General features: G+C 35.8%; 2 protein-coding genes across 8 annotated transcripts; one reads left to right on the forward strand and one right to left on the reverse strand.

Annotated features, from left to right (window-relative positions):
• The first annotated feature begins 1271 nt into the window (after positions 1-1271).
• LOC112751258 (RNA-binding NOB1-like protein) lies at positions 1272-6123 on the forward strand. 4 transcript variants are annotated; one of them, XM_025800356.2, is made up of 6 exons: positions 1272-1617; positions 3033-3388; positions 3688-4735; positions 4917-5085; positions 5170-5286; positions 5441-6123. In XM_025800356.2, exons 2-6 carry the CDS (start codon positions 3043-3045, stop codon positions 5588-5590), a joined length of 1830 nt encoding a protein of 609 aa, XP_025656141.1. In that variant the 5' UTR covers positions 1272-1617; positions 3033-3042; the 3' UTR covers positions 5591-6123. The 4 variants fall into 4 exon arrangements, with proteins under 4 accessions (XP_025656141.1, XP_025656126.2, XP_025656134.1 ...); XM_025800341.3 differs by lacking the exon at positions 1272-1617 and adding an exon at positions 2225-2844; XM_025800349.3 differs by lacking the exon at positions 1272-1617 and adding an exon at positions 2575-2665.
• Positions 6124-7521: 1398 nt separating this feature from the next.
• On the reverse strand, positions 7522-12872 carry LOC112751280 (U3 small nucleolar RNA-associated protein 18 homolog). Of its 4 annotated transcripts, none has more exons than XM_072220425.1 (2): positions 12452-12872; positions 7522-9448 (listed from the first exon to the last, which is right to left on the reverse strand). In XM_072220425.1, exon 2 carries the CDS (start codon positions 9431-9433, stop codon positions 7769-7771), a length of 1665 nt encoding a protein of 554 aa, XP_072076526.1. In that variant the 5' UTR covers positions 9434-9448; positions 12452-12872; the 3' UTR covers positions 7522-7768. The 4 variants fall into 4 exon arrangements, with proteins under 4 accessions (XP_072076526.1, XP_025656150.1, XP_025656157.1 ...); XM_025800365.3 differs by lacking the exon at positions 12452-12872 and adding an exon at positions 10391-10687; XM_025800372.3 differs by lacking the exon at positions 12452-12872 and adding an exon at positions 10357-10658.
• Between the last annotated feature and the right edge of the window lie 381 nt (positions 12873-13253).

Genomic DNA, 13253 nt, shown 5'->3' on the forward strand with positions numbered 1-13253 from the left:
TAGAATGGATACAAACAGAACTGCAAGAAGAAAGCGCAGATAGAATTGCCGAAAAGAAGCACAGACGAAATTGGCGAAAGAAAACGCAAATGAAACTGTCACAAGGAAGCGTAGATAAAACTGTCAAAGAAAGACACAGACCAGGCAGAACTGCTGCAAAAAAGTGTAACACCCACCATACAAAATTTTACACTTAAGCTATAAAATAAAAGTGTTGTGGTATTACGACCTATAAAGTAAAAATAGAATATATATATATATATATATATATATATATATATATATATATAAAATATAATATAATTGAAGGAAATATAATATTCGAATAGCCTTAAAAGTTAGTTTAAGTAAAAACATAAAAAATAAAAGTGCAACGCTCAAGATAATCTTAAAAAAAAAGTAAATATACATATAGATAATTAAAAAAATGTCAAAGATACAAAATAATCAAACTCCAAATTCAGCCTGAAACCTAAAATTGGCAAAAAAAAAGATATTTACATACTTATAATTCCGAGATTTTCAAAATACTCAAAATAGATTCTATGTCTTGGGTCTGGTCTTCTTCTCTCGTCATTCTCAATAGAGGTGTGCATGATCCGACTCGGCCTGGCCCGAGCACTTTAGAAACTAATTTGGTGTGATTTTATTGGGTCTAAGGCCGGGTAAGGGTCTCAAAAATAAACTCAGTCATTATTTCGGGTTGGGTCCGGTTCATGGCTCGGATCACCCGAAGTCGGCCCGGTGACCCGGTCATCATACACAATTAATATTTTGTGTTATTAGTGATGGATGATAACTATTCTTATGTGGAATTTAAGTATTGTAAACCTTAATATTTTGTGTTATTAGTTATTATAAGACTATAAGTTGATATTTTATGTTTAAAATGCATAAGATTTTAGGCTAATGCATAATATTTTGTTATTTGTATTGATTTAAATATTTGATGTTATTGTACAATATTAGTATTGATTATGGTTATACTTTAATTTTAGAGAATAGTTAGTTCTTGTTATATGTTTTTAAGTGAATTTTACCATGTCAAATAATAGTTGGAGCCTTAAAAATTTGGATATTTTCACATGCTAGTTTATAAGAAGGTATCAAGGTAATGTAATGTTAACGACCCGATTTTCACCCGGTTTATACTCGATATAATCGTGGCCTGAAAATATATAAGTTTCATCAGGTCTAGGATCAGATTCGAGTCTAACAGGTCTAGGATCAGATTCGAGTCTAATAAATAAGTCCAATATATATTTTAGATCGAATTTGGATCACATCAAACCGAGTTTCACACGACCATACACACCCCTAATTCTCAGTTTCTCACAAAAGCAAAGAACAGCTCCCTCAAAAGAAACCCTAGCCTCCTCCACCGCCATTGCCACCGCCGCGACCCTTCCTCTCACTGCCTCCGTCCGTCGCGCTCAAGATCTTCCTCTGTTCGTGGTGCTCCAGCCTCTCTCCTCATTCGCCAATCGCTAGATTCTTCATCGTGCTCGCGAGTCGGCGTGCTCCAACCCCTCATCTTGCTCAGTCGCGCTTTGCCCGCCGTCCCTCGTCGTTCTCGTCGTCGTCTTTTGAGTCGTCTGTCGTGCTTGTCCCTCGAAGGTAATGGCTGCTCTGCTCACTGAATGATTAGCTTTAGCTCTGCTCACTGAACATTTTATTCCTGTTCTTCGTTGTTTATCATTTTTTGTTCAGAAATCATATTGAAATACAGAATGATTAGCTTTAGCTCTGCTCCCTGCTGTAGTTCTTCGTTTTTTTATTTTTCGTTCAGAAATCATATTGACATTCCTCAATGCTCATTGTTCACTCCTCATTCCTCAATGTTCAGAAATCATTTGTTGTTCTTTGTTTTTGTTTCTTTTTCTAATTTTTTAATGGCTACTCTGAGTTTGTTCAGAAATTATTTTTTGTTCAGAAATCAATTTTTTGTGATCAATGCTCATACTCTGAGTTTGTTCACTACTGTAATTTTTTGTTTTTGATTTTTGAAGCTGAAAAGTTTGACAATCCTTGTTAATTTCTGGAAAAGCTTGATAATCTTTGTTAAAATTATGATGGCGTATAGCTTGTTATTTTTGGTTTGTAACCCAATGAAGAAAAGCATAAATTGGTCAGCTTTGTTAGGAAAGGAATAAATTGTTCAACTTTGTTTTTAGTTCAACGAAGAAACAGATGAATTAAATTAAGTCAATTAACTACATGAGAAGATGATGGAATATATGTTGCTAGTTTAGTTAATTCAATAAAATTTTCTTATCTCTTGTGACTTTCTTGATGAGTTCAATAGTGATATAATGAGTGTTAAAATAGTTAATTATTACTTTTTAGGATTTGTAATTTCAGTTATGGATGGTAGTATCAATCAAGAATCACCTGCTGATGATGTTTATATATATTTTATTTATTATTTTATTATAAAACAATTATTTCGGTTAAACTACGGTTGAACCAATTAGACTAGTGAACCAGTAACTAGAGCGGTTCGATCACCGGTCCAATTTTCAGAACCTTGCTATTTTTCTTCTTCTTCATCATCTTTATGTTTGGTAGATTTCAAAAGACTAGGGCGAAAGGAAAAAGAAAAAGGAAACAAGAAAAAGAGAAAGGGAAGAAAGAGAAAAAGAGCAACAAGCTAAAGCCAAATCATGTTCAAACACCTTCTGTTCAATCTGTGTTCTATACTATATGTTTTCTATTGAATTTTTTCGTTCTACTTGTTCATTGTTATTTTTTAGTTGAAGGGAGAGAGTTTGGCAATGATTTTGCTTTTTGGCATTCTCTGTCTCTCTCTTATCAAAATCAAGAGGTTAAAGATGAGGATGAAGGGTAATCTAGAAATTTAATATGATGTTTTAACGGAATCAAAACAAATAACGATTGGTTATTTTTGTCAAACAAAATATATCTTTCATGGGTATAGAATTAGTTTAATTATTTTTCGGTTAGTTTTGTCAGCACTCAAATCTTTCGTGGTCAGAAAAGGTTATTTATTTATTTAATTTTTTTTAATCAAGGAGGATCAACATGGAGGATCAACCTCCACCAGCAGCAGCAGCAGCATCATCATCATCATCATGCTGGAGCAGCGTGCTGAAGAATCAGGCAACTGCGAAGCCACCTCAGCAACAATCCATTCAAAATGGTCGAGGCTTAGTCGAGAGCAGCAAATCTGCCCACGGCGTTTCTGTGGCCGTTGTTGATGCCAACGCCGTCATTGATGGCGGGGAGAAGCTTCACAGCCTTGCCGACAAGTTCGTGTCCGTCCCTGAAGTCATGGAAGAAATCCGTGACCCTGTTTCACGCCACAAACTTTCTTTCCTTCCCTTCACTATCGATACCATGGAGCCCACTCCTGAAGCTATCAACAAAGGTAAACTCTTTCATAAACTATGAGTCTATGATTTGCATGTGGGTGTAAATAAGGACTCATTACGCATTAAGCATTAATCTTTGAATGTGTTGTTAAATTGGACAATACAAGTGAATATGTTCCACAGAATTTAATATGAAATTCTAGTGAAATTATCTTGGACATTAATTTAATGTTCAAAACTGTTGCTTTTTAATTCAATCTAGATGTTATATTATGATTGATAGCTTATGTATTATTGTTTGTGAACTGATAGTGTGTATTGGCTTCTAACTCGTATTACCAATGGAATGCTGTAGTTGTCAAGTTTGCTAGGGCTACTGGTGACCTGCAAACTCTTTCAGATATTGATCTCAAACTCATAGCTTTGACTTACACTTTGGAGGCTCAAATCCATGGGACACAAAATCTCAGGGAAAGTCCACCTCCTGTTCAAACGGTGAATGTTCCGAGGTTGCCTGAGAAGGACATGCCAGGGTGGGGTTCTAATGTGCCTAATATGGAGGAGTGGGAAGCATTGGAGCATCAAGCTGAGGACAAGTCGAATTCCAATTCAAGGATCCTTCCTTTGAGGGATTTAAACCTGAATGTTGTTTCTCAAGAAGGTCATTTAGAAGATGGTTCAGCGGAACATAAAAGCAAAACTTCCTCATATATTCAACAGCATCTTGAGTTAGGATCAAGTAAGCCTAAGAAAAAGGAGATAAATATTGAAGGGAAGATCATGGTGGCTGCTGGAATTGATGCATCCCAAGGACAAGTTGATGGCGACGAGGGTGATTGGATGCCTGCTGTCAGCCGAAGTACTCATAGGAGATTTCTACGAAGGAAAGCTAGACGTGAGTTGTATGACACATCCAGTAATCAAGATCAGCAGCAAGATTTGGAAGAAAATGCCGATGATGTTACTGAAGATGCTGGAGCTTCGTCTCAGCACATTCATCAAAATAATGACGAAAACCATATTGGAAGTGGTGTTTCTACGAATGATCAGATAATGGAAGAGAATGAAAGTAATGAAACGCTCCCTGCCCTTATGAAGCAAATGATGCTAGAAGGTTCACCTGAAGTTCTTGATCATGAACAAAACCTAGGTTTCTCTAAACCTGGTGAGACAGATACATTCAACGGCGAATCAAACCACTTGGATCATGCAAGCCAGACTAGTGAAGCTACTGATTTGTCATATGCAGATGATGATAGTAGTGAACAAAATTGGATGGTTCGACCATTATCTGAATCAAGTGTAGCCTGTGCAACAGGTGACTTTGCAATGCAAAATGTTCTTCTCCAGATGGGTTTGCGGTTGCTGGCGCCTGGAGGTTCACAGATACACCAACTGCACAGGTAATTTACTTAAGCTTCTTAAATGCTTATGTCTTTACAAATTGCCAATCATCACTATTTGCAACTTACATAATGACTTATGACATCTACTGTTTGCGTGTAGTTTAATAATATATTCTTTGAATCACAATATGGCAATTCCTAATTTCCTATGAGCTTATGTCTCAAATTATTTGTCCAGATGGATACTCATGTGTCATGCCTGCTGCACTGTTACTGCTGATATTGGGAGGATTTTCTGTCCAAAATGTGGAAATGGTGGTACCCTACGTAAGGTAGCTGTTACTGTTGGTGAAAATGGTATAGTGATGGCAGCCCGTCGACCTCGAGTAACATTACGTGGTACAAAGGTGAGCTTGGTTTGTTTTCTAGAGCTACATGTTCAATTTTTTTTTAAATAATGTATTGCATCTTTTACATGGTTTTATTTGCAGTTTTCACTGCCTCTACCCAAGGGTGGCAGGGATGCAGTCACAAAGAACCTGATTCTCCGCGAAGATCAGCTTCCTCAACGGGTACTTTATCCTAAAACAAAGAAGGCTAGCAAGAAGGTAGTTCATCTATACATGCTGAAACTACTTATATAGCCGCTGATTCCATTTCCAATTGAATTTGCTGCATCTTCCTGTCATCATTCCCATTCGGAGACTTGCACTCATACTAACCATAGCTACTTTAATTTATTATTTTCTTTAATCTTCACAGGATGATGACATTTTCGCATCAGGCAGTGTCTTCACCCACCACACAGATAAGCGTGCTCCTTTCCATCCTCCCATAAGGAAAGCATTAGCAGTTTTTAGTGGCAGGAGAAATCCCAATGACAATCACTACTCCGGTTCTAGACACAAATAGTGGAGATGTCTAAATTTTTCATGGTCTCTCCACCACAATTTTGTTTCACTTGTTTGTTTTGTGGAGTTAACATGTAGAGTTTGTTTAGTTATAAAACAATGATTAAGGACAACTATTCTTACTATATTTATCTAGTTTGTTTAGTTTTTTTCATGTATTACCCCTCTTCTCTGTTTGAGCACAACAACAGCAGCTTATGATCTGAACCATTCTCGTCTAGGTGTAAGACAAAGGCATCTGAAAATAATGAACGCCAAGTTGTTGTTACCAGTGCTCTATCAAGTCGTTCCTTTGCAAAATTGCCTCCAAATTGACGATTTGACCAAGTAAATATGTCTCCCTCATAACCCAAATCCACCAGCTCTCATTTGTTGATGAAGTCATTAAAATTTTGAAGCGTAGCTGCTGGTTTTGGTCTCCTGCCTTTTTTAATTTCTCTTGATGTGCTTTGATCATGTTAAGATCTCCAATCACAATTATTTGCTCCTCTTTATTTTCCAACAACTGCAGTACTTTATAGTATTGTTTATCTCTGTGCTTTTTCTCCGTATATAAATATACCCCCATAACCTTTTATTTTAAGTTAGATTGTTGCTCCTCTAGTACAAAGTGTATTAGAAAAGAATCGTGGTTGACAATATAAATATTTATTCTTTCTTGTCTTTCAAGTAATTGTCAATTTTTCTGACAAGCAAACATATTGGATCTACTATGAAAACTGAATTAAAATCAGTCCTTCCTAGAATTTCTTCAACCATCAACATTAGTTATTAAAATTTAAGATTTAAATTTAATATAAAAATATTTTTGTTGGCAAAATATTAAAAAAAAAAAATTTATTAGTCATGTCATTACTCTTTCCTTATTGTGAAGCAAAAAAAAAAAAAAATCTTTTCAAAATATTTGTTGTAAAAACATTTACATAAAGTAATGTTGATTTAAATATGTCGTCCCATGAATTTTTGTATATTGTGAACTACAAAAGTTTTATTCCACGTTTAATTATAACCACTCATAGTCAAGAAAAAAAATTATAATGACTCATGTATCTTTTTTAATTATAACTTCTCTTTTGTCATTACTATTTTGAGATAAGAGAACTGTTAGTTATTTTTTAATCAAATAATTTAAAAAAAAATAGGATTTTACGTTTTTTTTCCTTCTCCTTTCCTTTTTTATTTCTCTTCTTCTTTTGTTGCTTCTTCTTTTTTCTTTTCTTTTGTCCTTACTTCTTGTTGCTCTACTTGCTGCTCCTTGTTGCTGCTACTTTGTTTTTTTTTTCTTTTCTTCTCTATGTTTTGTTATTTATATAATTTGTGTTTTAGTTCAAAAATTATTGTATTCTTGTTAAGAAAAGTTATGTTTTTTTTTAATATTTATGTGTTGTTTATAAAAAAAAAAATTCTTGGTTTTTATAAAATTTTCATATACCTGCTATTAAAAGAAAAAATACTTTTTGAAAGACATAATTAGAATTTGACTTAAAAAAAATATTTGTTCACCTTCAATTAGTATGGAAAATCACTCTTCCTCTTTAATAGATATATAAGAATTTCTCTTTACTTCAAGTTATATATATATATATATTAAAAACCAATCACTCATGAACTACGAATATGAAAGATAGAATATACATTGAAAATATATGAAGTAAATGTCACATACCCATCCTTTCTATTAGAAATTTAGATTTTATGGAATCGGAAACTATATTTGTTTAAATATGAAAATTAATTATTCTTGAAGACTCAAAACCCTAGCAAAGTCTTGAACAACGTCTATATGAAAATAGTCAAAATATTTCATCTATCTGCCTTGGTAGCACTCACCTTTTTATTTATTAGTTATTGGCTATTACCTTGCTTTCAGTACCCGAAGTGCCAAGAAGTGGCATTTAGTAATATCAATTTAACCCAGACTGTGTACAGATATAACATAACAGCTCATCTAGGTATCTATAACATTGATAAAGCAATGTAGTTAATATAGCTAATGTCAAACAATCAATAAAAGACTTGAAGCTAGTTTTCTCCTTCTATAGCTTGCATACAAACACATGATGCTTCATTAGTTTATGACAAAAATGCAACAATAACCTGAGTTCAGAAACCTGCCTGGACAACAAATAACAATACAAAAATTTACTCTCAAACCTTGAGAGAGCTTCCAAATTTGATTTTATGCATGCTGGTAATGGTGCAACTTGTACAATAACACCTTTCCTGCAGAGTTTCCTACAGCCATGAAACCACCACCTGGACTAAAATCAAGACAGCGGGGGTAACTCAGGCTTGCATTCGGCGGCGGCCAGTTGGAAAACACAGTATATGACGGGATATGTATCAATTTCAAACTGCTCTTTTTCATGCCTGAACAGATTGCTAATATTTGAGAGTCGTGATTGAATTTCATAAAATCTACTTTAGTGGTCAAATTCTCAATGGTCTTGATAGGCTTCCTCTTGCCCCCGAGGAATTCCTCTCTATTGTAAATATTCACAATTCCGCTGTCTGAACCAGCTGCGAAAAGTTTTCCACCTGGAGAAGTACTAAGAGCTGTGCTGTTTATGCAGCCTTCATCTACGCCTTTATGCATGCAAGTCATTGTTCTCAGATCCCAGTGGTAAACCTGGCCATCACCGCCACCGCTCAACAACTGCTGTCCATCTTCTGCAAAAGCTAAGGATCGAACTGTTCCATTCATCTTTAAAGTACTAACCAATTGCTTTGTTTTTGTCGAAACTAAAAAAATGTAACCCTCATTACCCACAAAAGCTACTAATTTAGAATCAGGCGAGACCTCGAAATTTTCCAAACTTTTCTCTTCCCTACCAACTAAAGGACCTACTTTATCAACCTTAGCCTTAACCAAATCAAAACTATAGAAAAACTTTCGTCTTCCCGATAAGATAACCTGAGATCCATCTGGCAAGAAAGCAGCTTTCCGAATGGGGCAATCTTCAAGGAAGATGCTTTGAATCTTGGTGTTACGTTTGCCATCAATTTGAAAAAATCTAAGCTTTCTGTCCAATCCTGTAGCAAGAAGGAGCTGAGCATTTCTATGGAACTGAACAGAATTTATTGGGCCATTAGATGGATCCTGTATATTAGCATCAACTAGCTTTGAGTATTCAACATGTCCAGGCAGTAGTTTCGAGCTACTCTTCACAACCAGGTCTTCATTTGTTCTCAGAATATCATCCACATCCTTGTTACCTTGGTTCAATGCAGCTTCATTTTCTTCATCTGACTCATCATCAGAAGATCTATCTATTTTGGACCTCGAATCAATCTGTGCCCAATCAGTTCCTGGGTTCAGCTTTACATGCTGAGCCCTCAATCTTGACACATACTCTGAACCAGAAATCAAATCCTCATCCTCTTCCTTCCTCAACTTCCTTAACCTGTTAACATTTGCTATGTTAATAGTGGCCTTTTCTTCTTCATCATCCACCCACACAGGTTTTCTCTGCACGGCAGCCCTATCATCATCACTTTCCTCTGAAATGTCAGCATCTTCCTCATAAATAGAAAGCACATTATTTGCAGAACGGTCAGTAAAAAACAAATCCGAGCTCTTTTTATCCCCAATTTCTGCTTCATTATCCTCCTTTCCAAATTCAACAGGGGAATACAGAGAGCCAAACAAAAAGCTTTCCAGCTTTTTCATTTCTCTCACTTGTTGCATTTCTGACTGTTCTCGTTTCCTCTTCTTTGCCTTCAGAGCTTCATCATCAGAATCTTTCCCATCCTCAACCTCTTCATGATTGAGAGGTTCTTTGATGTCCTCCTCCCTTTGGGTCTTCTTAGCTTTAGTGCGAGCATTTTGAGATATCAGACTCATATCTCACAAGCAACTCTGCAACATAAATGAGGTAAAACTGTTGGTGCAATCAATTTAACAGATGTTACAAAGAGATATATAACACAAGAAACATCCGATTTCATGCAAGGATCATGAAGGTTCCAAGATGGCAAAAAATAAAGAGCAACAAACCACAACTCTAAATGACAGAATTGAAATCAAACAACTTAATACACATACATCATCAAATAACAATGTCAGCGCTTATAGGATTATGAAATCATAAGAGTACTGTGAAAATTAAGAAACATACAACATACAATAAAATTAGCTTTTCGGACATGAGAAGGGAGGGGGACCACGGTAAGTGCACTGCCTAAAGTGCTAAGAATGCGGGTTCCCTAACAACCTCAATCAATTGTGCTTCGGAATTCAATAGCACCAACTGCCAAGTTTGTTTCATGTCATTCAAATTCTAAAAGCATGGAATAGAGCACTTTGGCTCTGATGTACAGTGCACAAACAAATGCATATAAATCTAAAATGACAAATTAAGCATAACAATCTCTAATTTGCTCTTTACTAACTTCATCTGTTGAATAATTACAACAACCAAATGATATAAACTCAAGCCTTAAAGAAATAAAATTTAATTTACATCAAATTCAAGCTACTACTACTACTTCCTACTTAATAACACGAACAAGAACAAGAACAACATTATCCACGAGATTCACCCTAACAGCAACAATGGTTATATCCTTTTCTTTTCCTGACACTGATTCATTTTATTTTTTTTCAGAGAGACTGTTGGATTGTTCAATGCATCCATCAAAAAGTGTCAAAAGATTAGATGGAACGAGAATTAGGACACAAAAGCAGAACAAGATAATCACTAGAGACGAGTACAGAATCCAATAACAGACCAAAAATAAAACGAGTAATAGAATATTGGAACTCACTATTGGCAGCTATAGAGAGAGAGAGAGAGAGAACCTAATTTGATGCTTGGTCGAGGGGAGTTCAGCCACCGTGGTTTCTGCCGGCGCGAAAAGTGAAGGCAGAAACGGCAATGAGACGAGATTATTGAAGCGATGGATTTCATGAACGAAGGATGAGGGTGGCGTGTGAGAATGTGAAGAACGAAAACCCTAGATTGAGTGAAAGTTGTATCCTAAAACCCTAGTGAATGAAAGGGTTGCGAGTTTCCATTTCCTCTTTCGAGTAAGTCCTTAAAATCTTAATAGATGAATATTTTTATATAACTTTTTTTTGACCTTTACAGCAATACTTAATCACAATATGGATTAAAGTTCAATATTTTAATAATAAATTTTGATAAAACAAATCAAAATAGTCATTTTGACCTTAAAGATTATAATTTTAATAAAACAAATTTCAAAACATACAAACAATAAAATGATCTTATAAAATAGGTAATTTACATAGAGAACTAAATAAAAAGTTACATATATATCCTAAATTGAATTTGGTTACATGCATGTCTCGTTTGACTCTTTATATAAATCAAATCAAATAAATTCAATTTATATTTTGATTCGATTTATTACGTATATGTAGGGATGACAAAACTTCCCGAGATGCGATGATCCTTGTGGGGACCAAGGTTCTAAAAACCAGACAGGTCATCAAACCGTTTTAATTACTGGTTCACTGGTCCAACCAGTCCAACCGGTGGTTCAACTGGAAAAACCGTTTTAGAACAGCAACCGCGTGATGGAGAGGGAAGATTGTTGGCTATTTGTCCATAGTTGATTCCAAAATCAGAACCACTTGTCTGTTTAAAACTATAAATGTCTCTTGAGAAAAACAGTTTTGAAATATCTGAAAAATAAAATGCTTAAATTCCTATGCTGAATAAGAAGAATAAGTACACAACCAAATTGATAGAATCATATAACTAAAATGAATAATATATAAATTAACTAATGGTTTTTGATTCCTCTGAGGATGCAATGTAGTTTCTCTTTCATTCCATGAAGCTAAGAAGGAATAACATTCTGATCACTAAACAACTAGACTAGAATGTTCCATTAGCAAAAAAACATAGACAGAAACAGAATAAGATTACCCCAGATAACAAAATCAGTTTTTTTCATCAACTTTGTGTGGAATCAAAAGAGAATCATGCAGAAGTATACAAGTTACACACCAGAAATAGTGAGAAGCAGCATAAGCAGTTTGAAGTAGGAGGAATTGAATAAATTTGCATGGCCTTGACATGACTTTGACTAATAACACATAAAAATATGCATTGAAAAAGTACAAAATTTCAATAAACATTACTAAACAGAGGCAAGAAAGAACAATCATCATTCAGCAACAAACATTACAAACAGCAACAAGTAATCACACTATTACCAAATTCAAAAAGAATGAAAACCAGATAACCCCAATCATAAACACCATTACCAAATTAAATAAAAAATCAACCAAAAATCACCTTGCAAATCAAAAACTCAATCTCTTGAACTCAATAATTACATCAGTTATCCAACTAAATAATTGCATCTCAGTTATCATAAACAGATTTCAAAGCCTAGAAGCAGAGTGAAATTAAAAACATGAAGCATATAATAAATCAAAAGATCACCAATTGCAAATCTTTTAATAAGAACAGAAGTTAAGAACAATGAAAAATGAAAAAAGATTCAACAGTTTTCAACCCAATTTTAATAAAGCTCATCACAATGATTAACAACAACAAAAAGGACTGAAGGAACAGTGAATCAGTAACACGCAGTGCAAATTTAAAATTTAAAAGTTATCAATTTAAAATTTATCATCAAATACAATCAGTGAGCAAAACCAATCAACCAAGCACTGACTGAGTATTCTATTCTGATTCTGTGACTGGGAAGCAACAAATTCAAGTTACAGCAACAAATTTAACAAATCCAAGTAATGTCCCGATTTACAGCAACATTTAGATTAGCAACAAGGCAAATTTGACTAGCAATTCAGCAACATGCAAAAATACAGGGAGAAGGGAAATCTGAAAAGAGAGAACAGGGAAGCGATGGTGCAGGGACTCACCAACGGTCGACGGCGAGTCGGCGACCACCCCACGGAAGGCGACGAAGCAAGAGACAACCCCAGGAGTTGCTTCTGCCGCCGGCGACGAGACAGACGAACCACGAGATGCCAGTGACTGAGACGAGACTCGAGTGAGACTGGGAGGCAGAATCGAGCAGAGACAACCACGGACGACGAGCAGCAACCAACACGCACAGCTCGAGCACTCACTGGCGGAGGGAGGCGCGAGCAGCCGAGCACAGAGGAGAACGGCGAGATGCGAGCACCCGACGTGGAGGATCCGGCGAGAGGCCCGAGAGCACGAAGACGGAAGTTCTTGAGTGCGATGGACGGCGGCAGCAGTCTCTCATCCAACAGACGGCGACAACTATTGGTGGAGGCTAGGATTTGCTTTCTTTGGTGGAGGCTAGGGTTTGCTGAAGGAAGGAGTTGGAGAAGGGAGGAAGGGGGGTATGGGGGATAAAGCGTGCAACTTTTTCCCTTTCAAGAAAGGAAACGAAGTCGTTTCCTGTAAACCGGCCGGGTTCCGGTCCGGTCCAACCTACTGATAACCGGCTGGTTCAACAGTTCATGAACGATTTTTTTATTTTGCGGTTTTGTATACTAGATTGCATCATTTTTTGTTGGTTTCCGGTTGAATCGGTTTGACCGACCGATCTGGTCCGGTTTTTAAAACTGATTTTAAGTGCACAACACACCTACATACTCTTCACACATTTATCATATTTTTTTCTTCGATTATAATTGTCAGAATTTGAACTCGAGACCTTTGAAGTGAAAAGGGAGAGATATGCCATATGAG

This window comes from Arachis hypogaea, chromosome 2, assembly GCF_003086295.3.
Source record: "Arachis hypogaea cultivar Tifrunner chromosome 2, arahy.Tifrunner.gnm2.J5K5, whole genome shotgun sequence".
NCBI lineage: Eukaryota > Viridiplantae > Streptophyta > Magnoliopsida > Fabales > Fabaceae > Arachis > Arachis hypogaea.

Excerpts from the sequence above, each read along its gene's own strand:
- LOC112751280 (XM_072220425.1), bottom strand. The coding sequence starts at position 9,433 with ATGAGTCTGATATCTCAAAATGCTCGCACTAAAGCTAAGAAGACCCAA.
- LOC112751258 (XM_025800341.3), top strand. The coding sequence starts at position 2,558 with ATGTTTGGTAGATTTCAAAAGACTAGGGCGAAAGGAAAAAGAAAAAGG. Across the intron at positions 4,736-4,916 it reads CAGATACACCAACTGCACAG|ATGGATACTCATGTGTCATG; the intron begins GTAATTTACTTA and ends TTATTTGTCCAG. Across the intron at positions 5,287-5,440 it reads CAAAGAAGGCTAGCAAGAAG|GATGATGACATTTTCGCATC; the intron begins GTAGTTCATCTA and ends TAATCTTCACAG.